The 26758-nt window shown below is 49.8% G+C and overlaps 1 protein-coding gene across 1 annotated transcript in view; it reads right to left on the bottom strand.

Annotated features, from left to right (window-relative positions):
* abcc1 (ATP binding cassette subfamily C member 1) overlaps positions 1 to 26758 on the bottom strand; it is a 169038-nt gene that overhangs the window by 12477 nt on the left and 129803 nt on the right. The window contains exons 25-28 of the mRNA XM_033040273.1: positions 19060 to 19259; positions 17902 to 18028; positions 5529 to 5630; positions 3964 to 4110 (exon numbers count right to left, since the gene is read on the bottom strand). Of these exons, the coding sequence (XP_032896164.1) occupies positions 3964 to 4110; positions 5529 to 5630; positions 17902 to 18028; positions 19060 to 19259 (576 nt within the window). The remainder of the gene's footprint in view (positions 1 to 3963; positions 4111 to 5528; positions 5631 to 17901; positions 18029 to 19059; positions 19260 to 26758) is intronic.

Raw genomic sequence — 26758 nt, forward strand, 5'->3', positions numbered from 1 at the left:
TAGAAGGCCTTGTAAAGTCTGCCGGAGGGAAGTAGTTCGAACAGACCGTTACAGGGGTGTGATGAGTCTTTATGGATGCTGACGGCCTTCCTGAGGCACCGTGTGTGGTAGATGCCCTCCAAGGGCTAGCTCTGTCCCAATGATCCTCTGCGCTCTGTGGACGACGCGCTGAAGAGCTCTCCTCTCCGCCTCCGTGCAGCTGAGATACCACACAGAGATGCCATACGTTAATATGCTCTCTGTGGTGCAGCGGTAAAACGTTGTCAGCAGCTGTTGGGGCAGACCAGTCTTTTTTAATGTCCTCAGGAAGAACAGTCATTACTGTGCCTTCTTGACCAGCGCAGTGGTGCTGGTGGACCATGCGAGGTCCTCTGAAATGTGAGTGCCCAGAAACTTAAAGCTGGACACTCTCTCCACACTTTCCCCGTAAATGGAGATTGGGGCGTATTCTCCATTATGGGACCTCCTGAAGTCAATAATCAGCTCCTTGGTCTTGGAGGTGTTTAGTGACAAGTTGTTACGTGTGCACCAATCCGCCAGGTTCTGCACCTCCGCCCTGTATTTTGTTTCATCACCGTTGGTGATCAGCCCAATCACTGTTGTGTCGTCTGCAAACTTCACGATGGTGTTGGTGTCGAATGCAGGAACACAGTCGTGAGTGAAGAGGGAGTAGAGCATGGGGCTTAGTACACAGCCCTGTGGTGTGCTGGTGCTCAGGGTGATAGTGGAGGACAGGTGCGGGCCCAGTCTCACTGCCTGCGGTCGCTCCGTCAGAAAGTTCAGGATCCAATCGCATATCGGCGAGCTGAGGCCTAGCTGGTGGAGATTGGTGGTGAGCTTGGTGGGGATGACCGTATTGAATGCAGAGCTATAGTCAACGAAGAGCATCCTCACGTACGTGCCCTGTCTGTCCAGGTGAGTCAGGACAGTGTGAAGAGCCAGAGAGATGGCATCCTCTGTTGATCTATTTGCCCTGTATGCAAATTGATGAGAGTCCAGTGAGGCAGGGATGCTGGATTTGATATGGGAGAGGACCAGCCTTTCGAAGCACTTCATTGGGATTGGAGTTAGGGCAACCGGGCGGTAGTCGTTCAGGTTGGTGACTTTGGACTTTTTCGGCACCGGCACTATGGTGGCTGTTTTCAGGCACTTGGGGACCGTTGCCAGAGATAGAGATAGATTGAAAATTCTCGTGAATACCTCCGCCAGCTGTACAGCACAGTCCTTTAGTACCCTTCCCTGGACTCCATCCGGGCCTGCAGCCTTGCGTGGATTGATCCTACGCAGAGCGCACTGTACCTCCTGAGTGCTCAGTGTTAAGGCCTGTCCCTCCGCCATGGCCGGGGTTATTACACTCCTGGTGGTGTTGCCAGTTTCGAACCGGGCAAAGAAGGTGTTCAGTTCGTTGGCCAGTGTGATATCACCGTGGGGGCAGGCGGGGCTGCTCTTGTAGTCAGTGATGTCCCTGACACCCTGCCACATGCTTCTGGTGTCCGCGGCATTGAAGTGTTCTTCTACCCTTTGCCTGTGGATGTCTTTGGCCTTTTTTATGCCTTCGACCTGGCCGCACTGTAGGCAGAAGTGTCCCTGGATTTAAAGGCATTGTTGCGTGCCCTTAGCAGATCCTGAACCTCCTTGTTCATCCAGGGTTTCCGGTTTGGGAACATCTTTATTTGCTTGTCCACTGTGACAGTCTCCACACAGCAGTGTCTACCTCCAAGTCTACCTCTGTACCACTGGTAGCCTGTTGTTCAAACAGGTCCCAGTCGATGCGATCAAAGCAGTCCTGGAGTTGTACAGTGGCGTCCTCGGGCCATATTTTGACCGTCCTTATTGCAGGTTTGGTCTTGCGGATGAGGGGTTTGTATGCAGGCAGTAGAAACAGTGAGAGGTGATCGGATTGCCCCAGGGATGGGCAGGGGAGAGCTCTGTAAGCGTCCTTGATGTTGCTGTACACTTTATCCAGTGTGTTTGAGCCCCTGGTAGGGCACTGCACATGCTGGTGGAATTTGCGGAGTGCGGCTCGTAGGTCGACCTGGTTAAAGTCCCCTGCAACAATGAAGGCACCGTCGGGGTGAGCATCCTGCTGCTTACTGATGGCCGAGTGCAGCTGTGCTAGTGCTAGGTTAGCATTAGCCTGTGGTGGGATGTATATGGCCATGATGATAACCACAGTAAACTCCCGAGGCAGGTAAAACGGCCTACATTTAAGCAGTAGGTATTCCAGGTCTGGGGAACAGTAGCTCTCTATTGCAGTGTGGTTGGTACACCAGTCATTGTTGATGTAGATGCAGAGCCCGCCACCCTTGCTCTTACCGGAGTCCTTTGTTCTATCAGCACGATGCAGTGACCGATGATTTGAACATCTCTAATTTGTAACAAATTCACATAATAACTTTACTGTACAATTCAATGAAGCTGGTTTTGAAGACCATTTTTAAAAAAGTGTTTAGAGTTTTTTTGTTGGTTAGGTCCACAGCCCCATCGGGAACCAGCACGCTGAGCCAGGTCTCTGTGAAGATCAGCACACAGTAGTGTTTCCGTGATCGCTGGGTGTTGATCCAGAGCCTTACCTCATCCAGCTTGTTGGTGAGTGACCGGACATTTGCGAGAAAGACGCTTGGGAGCGATGGTCTTTGTGGAGCCCTCCGTAGCCTGTCCTGCACCCCCGCTCGCTTTCCACGCTTCTGCTTTCGCTCCCGGCGCTTGCTCCATCTCCTACCCTCCGGAGTGGTGATCCAGGGGGCTGTTCTGCCCAGCTCCATCGGGATTTTGGTAAGGGTACTGTAGTACTCACACGCCAGTTTCTCGCAGCCACGTCAGATGTTGAGCAGTTCCATGCGGCTCCATGTGCTACCCGTCGGGATTGCGATGCGGGTCCTGGATTTCCTCGTCCTGGAGGTGAGTTTCTTCCTATGGTTACTGGGGTTTCTAAGGGTTCCAGAGGTTCTAGGGGTTCTGAGCTCTTTAATTACCTTACTTTCACAGCCGCGTTCGGTGCCGGGCTGCTCCGAGTTAACTCGGACTTGGGAGCGCAAAGCCGCTGCGTCTGAACGCGCCGCCATATTTTGATGGAGATAACATCTCTTCTCATCCTCCTACATGTCTGTATGGAGTTTATATATTCTCCATGACCATGTGGGTTTTTCTCCAGTTTCATCACACATTCCAAAGATGTGCAGGTTTGTAGGTCAATAGGCTTCTGTGAATTGCCCCTTGTGTAGGATAGAACTAGCGCGTGGGCGATCGTTGGTCGACGTGGACTTGGTGGGCCAAAGGACCCGTTTCCACGCTGTACCTCTAAACTAAACATCCCTGTAAATCTTCTCTGCATTCTTTCCAGCTTAACATCATCGTTCCTATAGCAGGATGACCAAAACCGAACACAATACTCCAACTGTGGCCTCACCAGCATCTTGTACAGTTGTAACATAACATCCCAACTTCTATACTCAAAACCCTGACTGATGAAGGCCAATGTGCCAAAAGCCTTCTTGACCACCTTATCTGCAAGTGATGCCCATTTCAAGAAACTATATACCTGCATTCCTAGATTCCTCTGCTCAACAACTTTCCCCAAAACCCTGCCATTTACTGTGAAGGTCCTGCCCTGGTTAGATTTCCCAAAATGCTGCAATTCACAATATCTGCAACTCCTTTTCACCAATATTTAGATAGCTTTAGATTTGTTATAATTTACAAGAATCACCAAAAGGGCAAAATTAGTTGCCCATTGAAAATTTGTAACAAAAACAACATTTGACAAACATGATTAGATATACTCTTAGAAGTATTCATACACAAGAAAAAAAAAGTTGCTGGTCATAATCCACAATCGATAAATCTGCAGTTTGGCTACAATGAAATGACATCTACAATCATTTCAGTTCAGCATAAGCATTACCTCAGTCAAATATTACAATTACTTCGGTGTATTGGATATGATTTTTTAATCTCACTAACCTTTTCTCCTCCATTTATAGATATAGTAATGTCCTTCAAGGCCAAATCGAGATCTGTTCTGTACCGCAAGCCATAATTTATAAATTCTATATTTCCTTCCGAAGGCCAGGTTTGAGGGGGGCGATTACTTTTAATAACCCAATGTGCCTAGATAGAATAAAACATATTTACTTCAACAGTTCCAACTGCCATATATTCTTATGCAACATATTATTTCTGAAGAATCTCTGTGCAATAAAAACAGAAAATGCTGGAAACACTCAGCAGGTCAAGCAACATAGAGTCATAGAGTGATACAGTGTGGAAACAGGTCCTTCAGCCCAACTTGCCCACACTGGTCAACATGGTCCAGCTACACTAGTCCCACCTGCCTGTGCTTGGTCCATATCGCTCTAAACTTGTCCTATCCATGTACCTGTCTAACTGTTTCTTAAACATTGGGATAGTCCCAGCCTCAACTACCTCCGCTGGCAGCTTGTTCCATACACCTTTGTGAGAAAAAGTTACCCCTTAGATTCCTATTAAATCTTTTCATCTTGAACTTGGGGTGGAAGATTGCAACCTTCACGTGGTCCGCTCTGTTTCGACAAATATAATCAAATAAGATAAAATAGAACAAGTTGTCCTACAACTTTAGGTGGTGCACGCCATACACAAGAAGAAGACCTTGAACCTATGTCCTCTGGTTCTCAATTCCCCTAGTCTGGGCAAGAGATTCTGTGCATCTACCCGATTTATTCCCCTCATGATTTTATACACCTCTATAAGATCATCCCTCATCCTCCTAAGCTCCAAGGAATAGAGATAGAGCCTACTGAACCTCTCCAGTTAGATCTTCTAGTCCTGGCAACATCCTCGTAAATCTTCTCTGAACCCTTTCAAGCTTGACAATATCTTTCCTATAACATGGTGCCCAGAACTGAACACAATACTCTAAATGCAGTCTCACCAACACCTTATACAACTGCAACATGACCTCCAAACCTCTATACTCAATACTCTCACTGATGAAGGTCAAATGTGCCAAAAGCCTTTCTGACCACCTGAGAAATGAGAAACTGTCAACCTTTTCATGTCTTGGAACCTTCATCAGAACAAGGGAAAAAAGCAAACATGTTAGTTTTCAGCAGCAATGTAAGGGATGGAAGGTAGAACAAGGGGAATTTCACTACCAAAGATGTACAGGTAGTGTACATGTATAGATGTATTGGAACAAAATTAGGCCATTCAGCCCGTCGAGTCTCCTCCGCCATTCAATCATGGCTGATCTATCTTTCCCTCAACCCCATTCTCATGCCTTCTCCCCTCACCTTGATCTATAATGGCTATTAATCATACCTATTTGATTCAGCAATTCACCCTACCACTACTTACTGCCATTTCCTTATGGCAACTAATTTTCTAGATGTTTAAATGTTTGATGCATGCATTAGATTCGCTCCCAAAAATCTACAAGTATTTGTTTTGTAAATGGAAATAACAGAATGAACACAGGCTTGCTATACACTCAATCCTGACGCCAAGAGAACACGCAAATATTTCTTATCTTTCAATTTTAATCTTACCTCTTTTGGAGTATCATAATACTGTTGTACTCTTTCCACTGCAACAATATTAGTTTCCACTTCTGATGTCATGCGTACCAGCCAGTTTAATGTTGCTGTTATCTAAACAATAACGAGACAGTTTTAGGAATAGGGATAGTCATTCACCCATCAATAGACGCAAGGGACAACTTATACAGTTCCATTAATCCACTTTTATTCTATATCCTTTGATACCCTCACCTAATGATAATCTATCAATGATCTTCTTTGAAAATTATTTTGGGAGAGAGCGTTCAAGATTTTACTTCATTGCCATATAAATATTAAAGACCAGAAATATATTTTTTTGAAACCATGCTTGAATACAAGATAATACAAAATGACAATGGTGTCAATAAAGCAAACCATCGTTTTAATGGGCCCCTTTATAATGGATTTTGGTTATAGCAGCCGGACCTGTTGACTCGACCCTGGCTCTCAAGGTGCTCCAGCGAACCCGTCTTCACTGTCTGCACGGTCCAGATTGATGCGGCTCACGGTGTAGCGTTTCTGCAGGCTGGTGTCACACGTCCGGTCACCCTCCCCTCTCACCAGATGCTACCTCTTCCCATTGGCCGTGACTTTGGCCAATGGCCTCCGCCCTCCCCCACTTTCTCCCGTCAACAATGTCCACCTGGACTCCTCCCTCCCCTGCCGCCTCCTCCCCTAGAGTCGCCGACATACTCCACCTTGGAAGATGTCGGTGACTGCGGGCTATAGGGAGGATGCAGGCAGTAATGTGGTGCGTGGACAAAACGATGGGGAGAGGAGAGGGCACCCCACGGTGACCAAGCCCAACTTGACTAGCTGTGGCCTGATGAAAGAGTGTCCTGTCTTGGGGCTGCAACGCAAGCCACAACAACAGCCGTGTCAACCAGTGAAGGAGGACTTGCTAGTGCAGACCAGTGGCATAGTTCTAGTTTTAAAGTAAAACGGCACAAAATGTTTTAGTTTTAGGGATACGGCATGGAAACAGGTCCTTTAACCCACTAAGTCTACACGGACCAACGATCACCCGTACACTAGTTCTATCGTACACCCCTGGGACATTTTACAGAAGCCAATTAACCTACAAACCTGCATGTTTTGGTGATTTGGGAGAAAACCTGGGCACCCAGAGAAAAGCCGTGCAGTAACAGGGAGAACGTACAAATTCCGTACAGACAGTACCCATAGCGTTACAAGGGAACAGGTTCAAGGATCTGACGAGTATAACTAAAAAAAGGCTCACTCGTCCATTAAATTACAAATCAGTTTTATTGGCACGAGAGAACAAAAACAATACTTTTCTCAGTATGCGCAGGGGCCCATTTTACAGTAGCTCCCTCCCTCTCTGCCTCCGTCCGCGGCAGTGATAGCAACCTAGCCTGTCGGTTGTAATGTATTCATACATATTCATGTGTATGTTAATGAGTTGGCGTTGTATATAAGCAGGGAATGCTGGGTAATAAATCTCTCTCTCGTGATCCAGGCAACCAGTGTGTAAGTCTTGTATCTTCATTCTGTCTTCCGGAATATAACAAAATTGTCGATGAGGACGGGATAGAGTTTGTGAACTCTAGTTCAAGTAAGTTCATTGTCATGTGTCCCTGATAGGACAATGAAATTCTTGCTTTGCTTCAGCACAACAGAACATAGTAGGCATTGACTACTCGTCCTTTAAATACAGCGCAGGACTGTTTTGCAACATGCAGTATTGTTTAACATTTTAGACAGCAAATAAGGAGCTATGTCGTAGTTGTTTGCGAACTGGACACAATAAGCCGCAGATCCTTTTATGCAGGGGACTGTAGTTTAAAACAGCAGCTGTACAAATCGTCAAGAGTTTGTCAGGCTATCGCTGTGTTGTGTCTAGGTGGCAAGATGGCGTCCTTGGGATTGTATAGGATTTTAGACTGAGTTTTTTTTGGCGAGTTCCTCAAGCTGTATAGCCTTTGTTCAGCTAAGTTTTAGGTGAATTGCTACACCAGAACAGACAGGAAATCAGGGTTTTTGAACGGAATTTAAAAAAGAGAACGACACGATGGCGGCATCCACGGGCTACATCGGAAACCTTGACACTTTTGACAAGAGTAGAGATCCGTTCAGCTCCTATATGGAGAGAGCAAACATGTTTTTCAAGGCAAACAACATAATGGAGATTAGCGTGAAGGGGAGGTAGTGACTGAAACAAATAAGGTCGTATGCGAATGCATGAAAGCGATTTTGCTTACGGAGATCGGTCCTGAAGTGTACGGCACACTCGTGAATCTCCTTGCGCTCATAAAGGCCAAAAACGTGCCATTCAATGACATTATGAAGAAGTTGGAGGAGCACTTCAAACCAAAGCCTCTGGAAATTGCAGAAAGCTATAAATTCGGCACTAGAAATCATTAGATTGATTTGATTTGATTTGATTCAACTTTACTGTCATTGTGCAGAGTACAAATACAGAGACAACAAAATGCTTTTTCACCATACAGCCATACGAATAAAAAAATTAAGAACACAGAACACGATAGTCTATAACATAAACATCCCCACACAGCGGTATCAAAGTTTCTCACTGTGAGGGAAGGCACCAAAGTTCAGTCAACCTCCTCTTTGATGTTCTTTGATGTTCGTGGTCGGGGCCTCCCGAGCCCCCCGCAGTCGCCGCTACTGGCGGACCGATGTTCAGGCCCTCTCGCCGGGATGAAGGAACTCCGACGTCGGAACGGAAGAACATCCTCAGCGGCTTGGACATCCGAACCGGCCACTTCCTACCGGAGTCCGCGGCTCCCGAAGTCCACAGGCCGAGCTGGGCGGAGATTCAACGCTGGCGGCCCTCGGCAAAGGGTCCCAGGACTCCACGTAGTTGGTCAGCGTCGCCCACGCTGGGAGCTCCACGAACCACAGCTCCGCGATGTTGATGCAGCAGGCCCAACATTCCGGAGCTTCAAACAGCGATCTCAGGTAAGGCATCGCCAGCTCCGCGATGTATCCAGCACTTCGCCTCCGCTGCTGAAGCTCTGATGCCGCCGGACCCGACCTACCCGGCATCGCTGCCGGACCCGACCTACCCGGCATCGCCGCCGGACCCGACCTACCCAGCATCGCCGCCGGGCCCGACCTACCCCTCATCGCCGCCGGACCGGGGCTCCCCCAACATGGCCGCCGCAACGCACCCGACTCATCTCGCCGCCCCACCGCTATGGCCAACCCGCGCCGCCCCGCCGACTATCCACCCACCGGGACCTCCCACGCATCGCCCGCGGACCCCGACTCAACTGCCACGGGACTCCGACCATCGGGTCCGGTGACCCGCGCCACTGGACTCCGACCATCGGGTCCGGTGACCCGCGCCACTGGACTCCGACCATCGGGTCCGGTGACCCGCGCCACTCCAACCCCCTCCAGCAACCCACAGCCGTCGCCTTACCTGGAGCCTGGACTCTGCACTGGGCCTGGAGCCTCCACACTGCTCACTCCCACTCTCCTGGGCTTAACTCCACTGGGTCCTAGTGCCCGTCTGCCCAGCCTTGCTAACCTCAGTGGCTGTTCCACTGACTCTCCCCCATCCCCCTCCAACTATGTCATCCCCGCTCTTCCCCACCCACATTACAGCCCTCTCACCCCCCCACCCCCTGACCACCCACCACCCCTCCAACACCCACAACCCCCCCCTACACATCGCCCTGTCCCCAGTCCACCCACCTGCCTTCCTCTGGCCCCAACTCCCATCCCTGCCGGGTGTTCACCATCCCCCCCGACCTCCCCCTCTCCCACACCGAACGGTCTGTCCTCAGCAGAGGTCTTACCTTTGTCCCCCTCCGTCCCCATCTCAATGAGTTCCGCGCCCACCATGACTTGGAGCGCTTCTACCGTCGCCTCCGCCTCACAACGCACTTCCATGGGAAGGAGTCCTCGCCCCCCAATGATGACCCTTTTTCCCGTCTCCAACGCACCCCCTCCTCGTGGAACCCCTCTCGTAAAGTCCCGGCTCTGGAACTCTTTATCCAGAACTGCCGCCGCGACGTCAACTGCCTCAACTTCTCCACTCCCCTGTCTCACTCCAATCTCTCCCCCCCTGAACGCACTGCCATTGAATCACTCGGCAAAAACCCACATTGGGTTATCAAACCAGCCGACAAGGGAGGTGCCGTGGTAGTCTGGCGCGTCGATCTCTACAAAGCTGAGGCCACGCGCCAACTCTCGGACACCTCCTCCTACTTACCCTTGGACCATGACCCCACTGACGAGCACCAGGCCACCATATCTAGCACCATCACCGACTTCATCAATTCCCACGCCCTGCCCGACCAAGCTTCCAACCTCATCGTTCCCCAGCCCCGCACGGCCCGTTTTTACCTTCTCCCCAAAATCCACAAACCCGGTTCTCTCGGCAGACCCATTGTCTCTGCTTGTTCGTGCCCCACCGAACTCATCTCCACATACCTTGACTCCATCCTATCCCCCTTGGTCAAATCCCTTCCCAACTATGTTCTAGACACCTCAGGCACTCTCCGCCGCCTCCGCGCATTCCACTCTCTAGGCCCTCACCCCCTCATCTTCACCATGGATGTCCAGTCACTCTACACCTCCATCCCCCACCAGGATGGCCTCAAAGCCCTCCGGTTCTTCCTCGACCAGAGGAGCAACCTATACCCAGCCACTGACACCCTCCTCCGCCTAGCGGAGTTGGTTCTCACCCTCAACAACTTTACGTTTGACTCCTCCCATTTCCTCCAAACACAAGGCGTAGCTATGGGCACACGCATGGGCCCCAGCTACGCCTGCCTCTTTGTCGGGTACGTTGAACAATCCTTGTTCAATACGTACCAGGGCCCCATCCCCGACCTCTACCTCCGTTACATTGACGACTGCTTTGGGGCCACCTCCTGCACCCACACACAACTGACTGACTTCATCCACTTCACCACCAACTTCCATCCGGCACTCCAATACACCTGGACCATTTCCGACACTTCCCTACCATTCCTTGACCTCACGATCTCCATCGCAGGGGACAGACTTCTGACTGACATACACTACAAACCAACCGACTCACATGGCTATCTGGACTACACGTCTTCCCACCCTGCCCCCTGTAAAGACTCCATCCCCTACTCCCAATTCCTCCGCTTACGCCGCATCTGCTCCCAGGATGAGACGTTCCACACCAGGGCATCGGAAATGTCCTCGTTCTTCAGGGAACGGGGATTCCCCTCCGCCACCATAGATGAGGCTCGCACCAGGGTCTCATCCATACCCCGCAACACTGCTCTCTCTCCCCATCCCCGCACTCACCCCACCAGCCGACAAATACAACAAATAATCCTCCGCCATCTCCAACGTGACCCCACCACTCGCCACATCTTCCCATCTCCCCCTATGTCTGCCTTCCGCAAAGACCGCTCCCTCCGCAACTCCCTTGTCAATTCTTCCCTTCCCTCCCGTACCACCCCCTCCCCGGGCACTTTCCGTTGCAACCGCAAGAAATGCAACACCTGTCCCTTCACCTCCCCCCTCGACTCCATTCAAGGACCCAAGCAGTCGTTCCAGGTGCGACAAAGGTTCACCTGTATCTCCTCCAACCTCATCTACTGCATCCGCTGCTCTAGATGTCAGCTGATTTACATCGGGGAGACTAGCGGAGGTTGGGCGATCGTTTCGCCGAACACCTCCGCTCAGTCCGCAATAACCTACCTGAACTCCCGGTGGCTCAGCACTTCAACTCCCCCTCCCATTCCCAATCCGACCTCTCTGTCCTGGGTCTCCTCCATTGCCAGAGTGAGCAACACCGGAAATTGGAGGAACAGCACCTCATATTCCGCCTGGGTTGCTTGCGTCCGGATGGCATGAACGTTGAATTCTCCCAGTTTTGCTAGCCCTTGCTGTCTCCTCCCCTTCCTTAACCCTCGAGCTGTCTCCTCCCATCCCCCCGCCCTCGGGCTCCTCCTCCTCCCTTTTTCCTTCCTTCTGCCCCCCACCCCCCATCAGTCTGAAGAAGGGTTTCGGCCCGAAAAGTCGCCTATTTCCTTCGCTCCATAGATGCTGCTGCACCCGCTGAGTTTCTCCAGCATTTTTGTGTACCTTCCAGATGGAAATGAACTTAGGTTGTACACCATTTATGCAACAAACATCGATAAGCCTACAACCAGCCAAGGCAAGGACTTACGAACTAAACTATAGATTAATGAACAGTTAATCAATATGTGTATTGACACGGCAGCAGATTGGTCGGACATGAGCAGAGACCTGTACGAATCAAAGTTCCCGCAGACACCATTGTTTGCGAGTAAGCAAGCTGAGAACCTACTCGGGCGAAGTTTGAGACATGCGGCCAAATGAACTGTAAAGTTTAGTACAATCATCAGTCAGTAACACTGCCCATCATAGTGGTCAGCTACAGAAATAAACCAACCCTCCTTGGAAAGGATTGGCTGAGTAGAATAGAGTTAGACTGGAAGAACATTTTCAGCGTCGATTTGTCCAAATCACGTCTTGAAAACGTCATAAGTAAACATGCAGAAATATTTGCCGACAGTTACACGGGAATAACAGGGTACACTGCACACATTCGACTTAAGCAAGATGTGAGACCTGTGTATTGTCAACCAAGACCTGTACCATATGAACTAAAGCAACAAGTGGAGGAAGAACTTGACAGGTTAGAGCGGAATGGAGTACACGTGAAGACAGACCAGAGTAACTGGGCAACGCCAATTGTGGCCGTACCCAAGGCCGACAAAATTGTTCAACTACAAAGTCACAATCAACCAAGCCATTGACGACGAACAATATCCGTTACCAACCTCGCAAGATCTGTACGCAGAACTTAGAATGTCTTCACTAAACGGAATTTGTCTCACGCTTCCGCCCAACTCAATGTCGACAAAGAAAGTCAGCAGTACTTGACTATCAACACATATAAGGGCTTGTATTCATATACAAAGCTGCCCTATGGTGTGAAATCCTCCCCAAAAATCTTCCAGTCTGTCATGGATAAAATGTTGCAAAGCATTCCGCACTGTGTGTGCAACCAGGATGATCTATTGATATTCACAGAGGTCATGGTAGAACATCTGGAAATCCTCGAGCAAGTTCGCAGACGACTGAACTGCCACATTGTCAAACTGCGACAATGTAAATGTGCATTTGCGCAGTCAGAGGTGGTCTACCTTGGACTCAAAGTAGACGCCAACGGCCTTCGCCCTGTGAAGGCGAAAGTTGAAGCAATAGTGAATGCTCCAAAACCCAACAATGTGTCAGAGCTACGATCATTCCTTGGGATGGTGCAGTTCTTTGCACGATTCCTTTCAGATTTAGCAACTGTGCTAAAACCACTTCATCATCTGCTACAAAAAGATGTGAAATGGACTTGGGGGAAAGGATCAGCAACGTGCATATGACATCTGCAAGGAAAACTTGACAAGTGACAAACTCCTTGTACACTATGATACGACAGGCGAGGTGAAACTTGCTTGCGATGCTTCAAGTTATGGTGTAGGTGCAGTAATCTCCCACGTAATGAATGACGGACAGAAAAAGCCTATTGCTTTTACAACCCGCACCCTATCACCGAGTGAACGTAATTATGCACAGATGGAAAAGGAAGCACTCAGCATCGTGTTCGGAATCAAGAAATTCCATCAGTTTCTTCTCGGCAGACCATTCACCCTGGTGACTAATCACAAGCCGCTACTCGTGATACTGGGTCCCAAGTCAGCTATACCTTCCACGGCGGCATCAAGGATGCAGCGCTGGGCAATTCTGCAGTCCCAGTATGACTACAAGGTTGAGTACAGATGCGTTATCCCAGTTGCCCAATGAGAACTCTAACGTGGGAAGTAAGAACTCAATCTACACAATGCAAGTTGTAGATGAAGACTTTCCAGTGACTGCAACAGAAATTGTAGCAGAAATAGAGAAAGACACTGTGCTGAAGAGGGTCTATGAACAGACTTTGAACGGTTGGACTGAAATCGATAGTGGATTGAACTCAAGTTCTGAACTCAGAGCTGAAGCCTTTCCATAATCGATGCCATGAATTATCATGTGAGCAGGGATGCATTAAGTGGGCTTACAGAGTGGTTGTGCCAGAGTCTTTGAGAAACAAAATTATGAATGAACTTCATGCCGAACATCCTGGCATAGTAAGCATGAAGTCATTTGCCAGAGGTTTCGTGTATTGGCCTGGTATTGAGAGTGACATTGAGTCACTGGTGAGCAAATGTAGCATATGCCAAAATTGCCGGAGTAAACCACCAAAACATAGACCTTTTCAGAGAGTTCATGTAGATTTTTGTGAAAAGGGTAGTGATCACTTTCTGGTACTAGTAGATAGTCATTCCAAATGGATTGAGGTTAAGCATATGGGGTCAAGAACTACTACTGAGCGTACCATAGATGAGTTGAGATCTATTTTTGCATGCCATAGTTTACCGGAAGAACTTGTTTCTGATAACGGGCCTCAGTTTCGTTCAGAACGGTTCAAAGAGTTCATGCAGCGGAATGGTGTAAAACACACACTTGTTCCCCCATACCATCCAGCCCCAAACGGGGCGGCGGAAAGGCCTGTTAGAATTGTCAAAGATGCTCTCAAGAAACAGGTTTTGCAGGGTAGTTCAAAGCTCAGCATGAAACATCGTTTGGCTAGTTTCTTGCTGAAGTACAGAACCATACAACACACAACAGCGGGTTACTCACCTGCAGAACTGTTGATGAAGAGAAGGCTAAGAATATGCCTAAGTCTAGTTCAACCCAACTTGGCCTTGAGAGTTGGCCAAAAACAATTAAGTCAAAAATGCCATTTTGATTCCCACAAAAAGGAGAGGAACTTCAAGCAAGGTGAGCAAGTTTGTGTTCTCAGTCCTCCCAACAAGTCCAGTTGAGACAAATGGGATGTTGGGAAAATAGTGGAAGTGTGTGGAACAAAAAGATACTGTTGAAGTTGGAGATAGGATCAAAAGTGTTCATGTTGATCAAATTATTCCAGTCAAAGATGAACCAAAAACTGAGCATGAAGTCCTAATCCCTGAGTTTTTATCTGAAAGCGAGTTGGAAGAGACCACTGTGACTGAAACACAAAGTTCAGTTAGAACAGACAAAGAAACAGATTTATCTGGTCAAAGTCAGGGTACTAAAACAGAGCCAAACAAGCCTACAGTTAAGTCAACACCTAAACCTGTTACTTTTAGACGATCAGGCAGGATCTGTAAACCAGTAGTCAGGTTAGGTGAGTAATTTAAATAACTCACTCCACAAGTAAAACAAAAAAGTGTAGATATGTAAAATAAATACTGGTTTAAATTAAGTATCACAACAACAAAATTGTAACCGAGTACTTAGATTTAGTACTTAAAAAAAGTAGGGCAGTGTAATGTATTCATACATATTCATGTGTATGTTAATGAGTTGGTGTTCAATATGAGCTGGGAATGCTGGGTAATAAATCTCTCTCTCTCGAGATCCAGGCAACCAGTGTGTAAGTCTTGTTCTTCATTCTGCCATCCGGAATATAAGAGAGTACAAAAACAATACTTCTCTCGCTACACGCAGGGGCCAGTTTTACAGCAGCACACCTCCCTCCCTCTCTGCCTCCGTCCGCGGCGCTGATCGCAACCTAGCCCATCGGTGAACCCCTCTCGTCAAGAACTACCTGATGGCTTACCGGCACCTGCCTTTATACAGGCAGAAATCAGTTATTGAAATGACCGCTGATACGTCGTGGCCAATAGCGCTGCTTCCAAATTCAAACTAAAACCAACAGCAGGGGACTGCATCCGAGCAAGGCACCACTCCCCCTCCTTTTTTTGGAAACAAAGCGCAATCAGCTGCAGACTGGCGCATAAAGCAATACACAGCGCTGCAGACTTGGCAGGTAAAGGTAATAAACACGGCGCTACCGGTTTGGCGGGCAAAGTTTTAAACAGAATGCTGTCAGCTTAGCGCGTGGGAATTTAAACAAAGAGCTGTCGGCTACAGCACCGTGGGTTTTAAATATAGCACTACCGGCCACAGCGCTATGAGATTTAAACACAGCGCTATGGGCTTTCAACACAGCGCTGTGGGCTTTCAACATAGCGCTATGGGTCAGAGACTGTTCGGGCAAAATTCTCATGTAACAGATAGTCAGGATCGAACCCAGGTCTATGACACTGTGTGGCTGCAACTCTACATCTATGCCACCAAAATGTGCTGGAGTAATTCAGCAGCCGGATTCAGTCTGAAGAAGTGTTCCAATATCAACTATCCTTGTTCTCTGATGGCGCTGCCCAACCTGCTGAGTTACTCCAGCTCTTTGTGCCCTTTCAGTGTATTAACCATCTGCAGTTTTTGGTCCCACTATATATCTTATGCATTTATAGCAAACAATCAGCAATAACGAACACCATTCCCGCCCCCCCTCCCTCCTCCCCATAGTCGGTTATAACAAAGGTTTACTGTATTAAATACACCTCAAATACCTGTATTACACAATTTCCAAACACCTGCATTACATAATTACTAGAATTTACATAATTACTAGAAACACCTTGCTCTCAATAAAATTAAATTACTAACAAAAGATATTGTAGACTGTATAGTTAGGCAATAAGAAAATCTCTGCAATCTTTTGTTACTGAGTTAGTATGTGATAGTGTTTGATTATGAAGAGTCTATTCTAATTTTTCTACTTGCTTAATTACATGAAATTATGTTTTTTCATTGCATATTAGGAATTCTAGATCCTTTAAAAAATTATAATCTGACATTGCCTAGTATCATGTTAATAGAACAGCAGACACCCTGTATTCTTGCAAAGAATAGCTTGTCGTTGACATGACAACATTTGCATTATCCAAAAGGTTCATATCAAAAGTGGAATGGAGTAGTCCTTTTGGTGTTTTCAGCCCAAGAAAAAAAAGCACCATCCAAAGCAAGGAAGGATCATCAAGTATACTGTGGTTTGAAGCTGGAGAGGGCCATGTGCCCCTTGAGGCTGCTTCACCGTTGACTACCAGGGACGCCGAACAATTGGCAGCTCCGCCAACAGTCTAGTCTGTTTTTTCGTCTTTTTTTTTTGTTGGTGCGTTTTAAAAGTTTGTGTAAATGTTCTCCGGTTTGTTTTACATGTGAGGAAGGGTCGGGGGTTGGGGGAAACCTTTTTTCAGTTTCTTACCTTGCCGCGATGCGATTAATTTTCGGGTCGCATCTCCGGCCTAAAATCAATGGAGCAGGAGGCCTCCTCGGACTGACCTTGAGCGCCCCTGCAGGGCATGGACTTAACATAGGAATCGATCCCTTGCCTGGGATCGCTCCAACGTGGCCAGCGGACTTTACCATCGAGCTCGCAGTCTCGGAAGATGCTAGTCAGGAAGCTCCAACAACACAGAAGCTCGACCAGCCCCGACCCGGGGTCCGATCGTCCGGCACGGGGTAGCTGACATCCCCCCGATGCAGGAGCTGATCAGCCCACCATGGAGGGCCCGCCTCCGGCAGTTAAGATCGTCCCGTCAACAGATGGCTCGAGGCCTCCGAATGCGGGAGAGCAGACAAGGGAAGAGATTGAACTTTATTTTCCGCCTTCAATCACAGTGAGCAATGTGGAGGAGTCACTGTGGTGGATGTTTATGTTAAAATGTATTTTGTGTGTTCTGTTGCTTTTTATTTGTATGACTGACTTGGCAAATGAAATTCCTCGTATGATGCAAAACATACTTGGCTAATAAAGTATTATTGTGATTGTGATCTTCTAACTTTTGCATATCTTTCATTCATTTGTTCTGTATCTCTCTACATCACTATCTATATCTCTCATTTTCCTCTCCCCGACTCTCAGTCTGAAGAAGGATCTCGACCCGAAACGTCACCTATTCCTTTTTTCCAGAGATACTGTCTGGCCCACTCAGTTTCTCCAGCTTTTTATGGAAATATGATATTTAGCCCCCCTCAACCAAACCATTGATATGGACTGTACATATAAGTGATACTGTGGAAACATGCCCTTCAGCCCAACTTGCCACTCCGGGCAACAATGTCCCAGCTGCACTAGTCCCACCTGCCTACGCGTGGTCCATATCCCATCCAAACCTGTCCTATTCATGGACATGTTCAACTGTTTCTTAAACGTTGGGTTAGACCCAGCCTCAACTACCTCCTCTGGCAGTTTGTTCCATACACCCACCACCCTGCAGAGCTTAGCGGTAATCTGCCAAGGTTACGTTCCATCACCGAGAACAAGAACCCCTCTAAATCATTCAGCCACATGCTATTGTCAAAATAGTGACAGTGCATGTGGCATTACCAGAAACAATGAAAAATATAAGTATAAAAGGCAGCAAAAGTTTAAATGTGTTACAATTATGACTGAGGTATAACAATTCAAAGCAAGTCTACTTTTGCAAACCTGTAAGGCATATGAAATGGATAGACCAACAATCCCTGGACTGACATCTCTTCTGGAAGTCACAGCAAAAAGGGCAGCAAAAAATACAATGAAATTTCCAACGAGTTCCAGTCTCACAGCCAACCATCTAGTGGGACAAGAAGATAAGAACAGTTTATATAATTATTTATGGACCCTATTATACTAGCTTTGGTGCCCCCTCCCCAGAGCCCTACAACTTTCCATTGTGGGAAGTCAGTGTAATTAAGTATAATAAGAATCATTAATGGGCCTGTCCCGCTTAGGCGATTTTTCAGACGACTGCTGGCGACTGTCAAGGAGCCGGCAGTCGCCTGAAAAACCAGCTTCTGGAACGGCGACTGTCAGAGTGGAACACACACACACAGATCGCTTCCTTCTCCAGCCGTTATGCAGGCGGGGGACAGGGCAAGCGGGGGGGGGGGGGGGGGGGGCGCTGTCTGAGTGAAATTCACACGGTGCAAAGTCAATTTGATACAGACACACAGGATGAACAGGAAGGTTGCCGCTGTAATTAAGACGGCGAAAGCACAGTGTACGGGAAGGGTCACGTAAGTCCATTAAAAGAGGGGGGGAGAAGGAGTGGAGACAACTTTTAAGAATACACGGCTGTGAAGCTCGGTGGATGTTAGCATTACCTGTTGGTTGGCCTTGGTTCTGAAAACGACTACCTAACCCTAATGCTTACGTTTTCTTCCCCCAATGAGCCAATGAAATTCACCGGTCAGCACCAGCTACAACCTACGAGAACCTTCGACCTGCTGGTAACCCACTAGGACCTCCTGGCGACCCATCTACGGCACGAGAATTCGCGCTACTCTCCATGGCGGCTTCATTCTGGTTCATTTGTGGCAACCATAATGAGGCCGCGACTAGTTCCCAGAATGCGGGAACTCCTCACGACCATGAAGGCGACTCCCCGGCAACCACCCGTGAACATGTGGCCACCATGTGGCGACTGCATAGTCTCCTGCAGTCGCCTAAGCGGGAGAGGCCCATAACCTTCATAAAATTTGATTTCACAAACAAGACTAACTAAATTGAAGCGTGCATGGTGGACCTCTCAATGATTACCAGTACTGACTTTCCAATAAAAGTATATTGCTGCCAATAAAGTTAAAAGCTATATTGTTATACTACCTGTTAGCAACAACACTAGGGTAATATGCTTTTTGGTTTTCATCCACTCTGGAGTCATTACGGTCTATAAAACGATCTTCTTTTCCAAAAGCACGGATGACACTGACTCCAAGCAAGGTTTCATTGAAGTTTGAAAAAATGGGTGATCGGCTAGCTGACTCCAACCTCTTCAGCTGACGGGAAGTAGCAACATAGTATCTCTAAAAAAAAATGGTCAGGACTTAATTTTTTTTTTCTCAAACACAACAAACACAATGCAACAAAGGCATTCATTTCAAAGAAGAACAAGAGATACAACAATAAGTTGCCAAAATACAGCCAAAACGGTACACAATAGTATAATGTCTTTTTTAATCATATGTTAATTCATTGATAGATATAATTGTCTTTAGAAGTTTATAAATGTCTAAAATAGATAAAATTGTCTTTACAAGTTTATAAATATCTACACCGTGATAAATATCTTTCTCTTTTTTTACATTATGCCAAGAAATGGGAGCAAACGAGTTGCAGGATGGTCAAGGAACATCGCAAAGAGACATCGAGAAGCAGTAAGGAGCAGGAACAAGAGACACAACAAGAAACGACTGAACCTTTTGAGGATCTCCGAATAATAATGGTAGTTCGCAGGAAATAAGAGACACAACAATGTTGCCAAAATACAGCCAAAACGGTACACGATAGCGTAATGTCTTTTTTAATCATATGTTAATGCATTGATAGATATAATTGGCCTTAGAAGTTTATAAATAGATAAAATTGTCTTTACAAGTTTATGAATATCTACATCGTGATAAATATCTTTCTTTTTTACATCATGCCAAGAAATGGGAGCAATCAAGTTGCAGGATGGTCAAGGAACAACGCAAAGAGACGTTGAGAAGCAGTAACGAGTAGCAGGGCACAAGAGACACAAGAAGAAGTTGCCAAAATACAGCCAGGTCGGTATGCTTAAGCACACAGAAAATAGTAGGCATTTACTACAAAACAGATAAATGTGTCCACATACCATGATATAAATATATACACACATGAATAAATAAACTGATAGTGCAAATAACAGAAAGTGGTTGGTAATAATCAGAGTTTTGTCCGAGCCAGGTTTAATAGCCTGATGGCTGAGGGGAAGTAACTATTCCTGAACCTGGTTGTTGCAGTCTTCAGGCTCCTGTACCTTCTACCTGAAGGTAGCAGGGAGATGAGTGTGTGGCCAGGATGGTGTGGGTCTTTGATGATACTGCCAGCCTTTTTGAGGCAGCGACTGCGATAAATCCCCTCGATGGAAGGAAGGTCGGAGCCGATGATGGACTGGGCAGTGTTTACTACTTTTTGTAGTCCTTTCCTTTCCAGGGCGCTCAAATTGCCGAACCAAGCCACGATGCAACCGGTCAGCATGCTCTCGACTGTGCACCTGTAGAAGTTAGAGAGAGTCTTCCTTGACAATCCGACTCTCCGTAATCTTCTCAGGAAGTAGAGGCGCTGATGTGCTTTTTTGATGATTGCATTAGTGTTCTCGGACCAGGAAAGATCTTCAGAGATGTGCACGCCCAGGAATTTGAAGCTCTTGACCCTTTCAACCATCGACCCGTTGATATAAATGGGGCTGTGGGTCCCCCTCCTACTCCTTCCAAAGTCCACAATCAGTTCCTTGGTTTTGCTGGTGTTGAGGGCCAGGTTATTGCGCTGGCACCATATGGACAGTTGCTTGATCTCTCTTCTGTACTCTGACTCATCCCCATCAGTGATACGCCCCACAATAGTGGTGTCGTCAGCGAACTTGATGATGGAGTTCGCACTGTGGTTCGCTACGCAGTCATGGGTATAGAGTGAGTACAGCAGGGGGCTGAGCACGCAGCCTTGAGGTGCTCCCGTGCTGATTGTTATTGAGGCTGACACATTTCCACCAATACGAACAGACTGTGGTCTGTGGACGAGGAAGTCAAGGATCCAGTTGCAGAGGGATGCGCAGAGACCCAGTTCTGCGAGTTTGGTAACCAGTTTGGAGGGGATGATTGTGTTAAATGCCGAGCTGTAATCAATGAATAGCAGCCTGACATATGAGTTTTTGTTGTCCAAGTGGTCCAGTGCGGAGTGGAGGGCCAGCGAGATCGCATCCACCGTTGATCTGTTGTGGCGGTACGCGAACTGCAGTGGGTCCAGGTTTTTGTCGATGTAGGAGTTGATTTGCTCCATGATCAACCTCTCAAAGCACTTCATCACCACCAGCGTTAGTGCCACTGGTCGATAGTCATTGAGGCATGTCACCTTACTCTTCTTGGGCACCGGTATAATTGATGCCCTTTTAAAGCAGGTGGGGACCTCAGACCTCAGAAGTGAGAGGTTGAAAATGTCCGTAAAAACTCCCGCCAGTTGGTCCGCACAGGTTTTTAGAACACGACCGGGTATACCATCAGGACCAGGTGCTTTTCGGGGGTTCACCCCTCTGAGGGATTTCCTGACATCGGCCTCTGTGACTGAGACTGAAATGCCATCGCAGCGAATGGAAGATCGGGAAGGCACATCAGTATTCTCCCTGTCAAAGCGTGCGTAAAACGCATTGAGCTCGTCAGGGAGTGATGTTACACCGGCATTCGAGCTGCCTCCTGGTTTTGCCTTGTAGGAGGTGATTGCATTCAGACCCTGCCACAGCTGCCGAACATCTGTCTCGTCCTCCAGTTTGGAGCAGAAGTCCCTTTTGGCCTTTTTGATGGCCTTACCAAGGTCGTATCTGGTTTTCATGTAGGCCACTGTATCATCGGAGGTGAATGCCCTGTGTCTGGACTTCAAACAAGTCACCCAACATTGTGAATAGCAATTATGTCAGCAGCCAGGGCTGGCCTTAAGCCAATTACACCAATTGCTCCCAATTGGGCCCCGCGCCAGAGTAATCTACTCTCGGCTCAGGTAGAGAAGGGGGAGGTGGGTCGTTCCCTTGCGGTCCCGGGGCAGCGCTCCCGCCCCTCCAGTCGCCGTGCTTCACGCACACAGCCCCGGCTTAACCACTCTCTCTCCCCGGGAAGAAGCAGTGAACAATACAGGGAGGGCCGGGCCGGACGTTGGAGTAACGTTTACAAACCTCGGCCTCAGCTCACACCCGTCCGCCCGGACCTCGGCATCTGCTCCTGCCGCCAGCCCTCTCCCTCCAATCTCTCCTCCCCTTCTATCCCTTCCCTTCTTCCCTCCCTCCTTCCTCACTCTCTTTTCCCTTCTCTCCTTCTATCCCTCCCTTCCCTCCTTCCTCTCTTTCTTTTCCCTTCTCTCCTTCTATCCCCCCTTTTTTCTCTCCTTCCCCTCTCTTTTCCCTTCTCTCCTTCCTACCATCCCTTCTTTCTCTCCTTCCCTCACTCCCTTCTTTCTCTCCTTCCCTCACTCCCTGTTTCTCTCCTTCCCTCACTCCCTTCTTTCTCTCCTTCCTCCCTTCTCTCCTTCCCTCCCACACGCACACACACAGACACAAGTTAGGATGGGGTAGAAGCTCAAGATTTAATGCCTGGACTGTTTTTTTTGTAGGTTTACATGTATGCAATTTTATATTAAAACTAGACCAAGTGCAGACCCGTTGGGTCTGTTCCCCCAAAGTGTGGTTGCGGGGGGGGGGGGGTGGGGCTGCGACATGCGGCGTCACACACACCAACTACCCCCCCACCCACACACTAACTACACCCCCGCACACACGCTAACTACCCCCCTTGATATTATATTAATATTATTAATTTACTCCTTTTACCCCATAACCGCCCTATCCACTGACGCATAGCCCCCAACTCGCAGGCACGTCTAGAGAGGGGGGGGGGGGGAGGTAGAGAGTGAGGGCAGAGAGAGAATGGGGAGAGACAGAGAGAAAGGGGCAGAGACAGATGGGCAAGAGGGAGAGGGGGTGGAGGGGAGGAGGAGAGGCAGGGTGGGTGAGGGGGGGTGAGAGAGATGGGAGGAGAGAGAGAGGGGAGGAGAGAGAGGAGAAAGGGAAGGGGGGAGAGGGAGGGGGAGGGAGGGGGAGGGAGGTGGGGGGGGAGGGGGAGGATGGGGGGTTGCCGAGGGAAGGGAGTAGGGGAGGGGTGGTAGGGGAGGGGAGTGGGACGAGGGAGAGTAGGAAGGGACGGCAGAGAGAGGAACCGGAAGAGACTGAGGAAGAGAGAGGAGGACGAGAGGGAGAAGAGGAGAGATGAGAGGACGAGAGGAGCGAGAGAGGGATGAGAGGGAGAGAGGAGAGAGGGAGAGATAGGAGGGAGAGAGGGGCGCGGGAGAGGGGGATGCCGACGGGGGTAGAGGGGCTGCAGAGGAGGGAAGGGGGAGAGGGCGCGATTGAGGAGAGAGGGAGGAGAGGGGGAGAGGGGGGAGGGGAGAGGGGGAGGGGGAGAGGGGGAGGGGGAGGGGTGGAGGGGAGGGTTGGAGGGGATGAGGGGGAGGGGAGGGGGAGGGGGAGGGGGGAGGGGATGAGGGGGAGGAGGGAGGGGGGAGGAGGCGGGGGGCCAGGGCGGGGGGGGAGGGGGAGGGGGAGGGGGGAGGGGGAGGTGGGCGAGGGCGCGACGAGGGGGAGCAATTGGGCGCGAGGGGAGGGGAGAGGGGGAGGAGAGGGACGAGGGAGAGGGAGAGGGGAGAGGGAGACGGGAGAGGGAGACGGAGGGAAGAGGGAGAGAGGGGACGACAGGGGGAACGAGGGAGAGAGGGAGAGGGAGGAGGAGGAGAGGGAGAGGGAGAGGGAGAGGGAGAGGGAGAGGGAGAGGGGACGAGGGAGAGGGAGAGGGAGAGGGAGCAGGGAGAGGGCGAGGGAGAGGGAGAGGGAGAGGGAGAGGGAGAGGGAGAGAGAGAGAGAGAGGAGAGAGAGGGAGAGGGAGAGGAGGGGAGAGGAGGAGAGAGAGAGAGAGGAGGAGTGAGAGAGAGAAAGACGAGAGAGAGAGAGAGAGAGAGGAGAGAAGAGGAGAGAGATAGAGAGAGAGAGAGAGAGAGGGAGAGATGGGGAGAGAGATGGGGGAGAGGGGGAGAGAGAGATGGAGGAGAGGGAGAGAGAGAGAGATGGAGAGAGAGAGAGATGGAGAGAGAGAGAGATGGGGAGAGAGAGAGATGGGGAGAGAGAGAGAGATGGGGAGAGAGGGGGAGAGACAGAGAGAGCGAAATGCAACGGTGCGTCACGCATTCAGAATGTTCTGGAAATGAAGCGTGCACGTCTCATGCACGAAAGCTGTCGGCAGCTCGATGGAATTCAGGGGAGCAGCCTGCCGCGTCACACACACGAACCATCCCCCCCCTCCTCCCTCTAACCAACCCCCCCTAACAACCCCACCCCGCTCCGCCTCCCCTCTTCTTAGTGATGTTAAGTGACAAATATTTCAATTCAATTCAATGAAAACCAATGGAATCTACAACCTGGCAGGCTGGGGGGGCAGGGCCAGCAGACAGGCTGGGGGGGCAGGGCCAGCAGACAGGCTGGGGGGGTGGGGCCAGCAGACAGGCTGGGGGGGCGGGGCCACCAGGCAGGCTGGGGGGCGGGCAGTGCCGGGCGGGCGTGATGCCGAGTGAGCCTGTGGGCCAGGCGTACTGCGTCAAGACGCTGCGTACGCCCATCGAGACGCTGCGTACGCCCTCAATGCGCCTGTGGGCCGACAGGCCGTTGACGCGCAGGATTTTTGGACAGTGCAAGCGTGCGGGCCGCCAGCGACGACGGTGAAAAGCAGCGGGGGAAGAGCCGATCTTTGGCTTCCGTCAGCGTGACAGAGCCGGGCCGGAGGGGTGGGGGGGGTGGGGAAGTGGAGGAGAGGCGGGTGGCAGCAGCCGTTATGGTCGCGCAGGGCACGCGATGAGAAGGTGGCCAGCGTGAGGCGAAAAAATGAGTGAGTGGGGGGGGGGGGAAGGATTTTATTAAAAATGTGTACAGAAAAATGACTAAATTTAATGAGTGGATTAGCGAATGTAAAAGTAAAATCGCTAGCGAAGTGGTAAGAATCTCGCCGTTTTTGCATTGGTTTTGACGGAGTAATGAGTCCAAGGCCAAAACTATGACATACACACATACACACACAGAGTTTTAAAAGTATACTAGACCAAGTGCAGACCCGTTGGGTCTGTTTCCCTAACGGAGTTTGCGGGGGGGGCTGCGGCATCACACTCACATTAACCACCCCCCAAACACACAGGTGGGGGGAGGGGAGGTGAGAAGAGGGGAGGGAGGGGAGAGGAGGAGGAGGAAACGGGACAGATTTGGGAGGGAAAGGAGAGCGGGGTAGGAGGTGAGAGAGGAGGATGGGGAGAGAGACGTGGGGGAGGGGGGGATGGGGAGGGAGGGGAGGATGGAGGGAGGGGGAGAGGGGTGGGGGGAGAGAGGGAAATGAGTGGGGAGAGAGGAGGGGGAAGGAGGGAGAGAAGAGGAAGAGTGGGGAGGGAGGAGGAGAGGGGTAGGGGGAGTGATGGAAGAGGGACAGAGGGGTAGGGGGAAGGGGGCGGGGGGAGAGAGGGAAGGGGGTTGGGTAGAGAGGGAAGGGGGGTGGGTGAGAGAGGGAAGGGGGGTGGGGGAGGGATGAGGAGAGGGAGAGGGGGAGAGGAGTGGGGAGGGAGGAAGGGAGGGGTAGAGGGGTAGCGGGAGTGGTGGAAGAGGGACGGGGGAGTGGTGGAAGAGGAACAGAGGGGTAGGGGAAGGGGTGGGGGAGAGAGGGGAAGGGAAGGGAAGAGAGAGGGGTGGTGGAGGAAGAGGGGTGGGGTAAGGGGAGAGAAGTGGAAGAGTGGGGAGGGAGGGGTAGGGGGAGTGGTGGAAGAGGGACAGAGCGGTATGGGGGAATGGGGCGGGGGGAGAGAGGGAAGGGGGTGGGGTAGCGATGGAAGGGGGGTGGGGGAGAGAGGGATGGATGGGAGAGGGGTGAGGAGAGGGAAACATAAAAACATAGAAATTAAGTGCAGGAGTAGGCCATTCGGCCCTTTGAGCCTGCACCACCATTCAATATGATCATGGCTGATCATCCAACTCAGTATCCTGTACCTGCCTTCTCTCCATACCCCCTGATCCCTTTAGCCGCAAGGGCCACATCTAACTCCCTCTTAAGTTCCGATTGGACATATGTGAACATTGGGCATTGTGACATCACACAATGGAACGTTCACCATGGGCTGGTGCTGGTGCAAAGGCATATGTAAATGAATCCATTCCGATTGGACATCTGTGAGCATTGGGCATTGTGACATCACACGATGGAACGTTCACCAGGGGCTGGGGCTGGTGCTGCTTCTATGGGTGAGAAGCCAGTTTATTTTTGAAATATTGGGGGGGGGGGAAGGATTTGATTAAAAACGTGTACTTTAACACGACGAAATGTAATGAGGAGCGGATACTTAGAAAGAAAAGTGTACTCTCTACCGAAATGGAAAAGATGTCGGCGATTCTGGTCTGGTTTCGGAGTTGCAGTGAATCAAAGGAAGAAATGCGGCCAGCAGCCGTCCATGTAAATGGATCCATTCCGATTGGACATCTGCGAGCATTGGGCATTGTGATTGGACATCTGTGAGCATTGGGCATTGTGACATCACACGATGGAAACGAATCAAAAGGCAGAAAGGCTGCCGGACGGACCGCAGGCGACAGGCACAGACTTTTATATAATAGACTAGACCAATGGCAGACCCGTTGGGTCTGCTCCCCCAACGCAGCCGTTCCCTACCTGTAGCCCCCACGGTTCGACGTGGTCGTCGAAGTCGGGTCTGTTTCCCCAACGTG

Source organism: Amblyraja radiata, chromosome 22 (assembly GCF_010909765.2).
Source record: "Amblyraja radiata isolate CabotCenter1 chromosome 22, sAmbRad1.1.pri, whole genome shotgun sequence".
Classification (NCBI taxonomy): Eukaryota; Metazoa; Chordata; class Chondrichthyes; order Rajiformes; family Rajidae; genus Amblyraja; species Amblyraja radiata.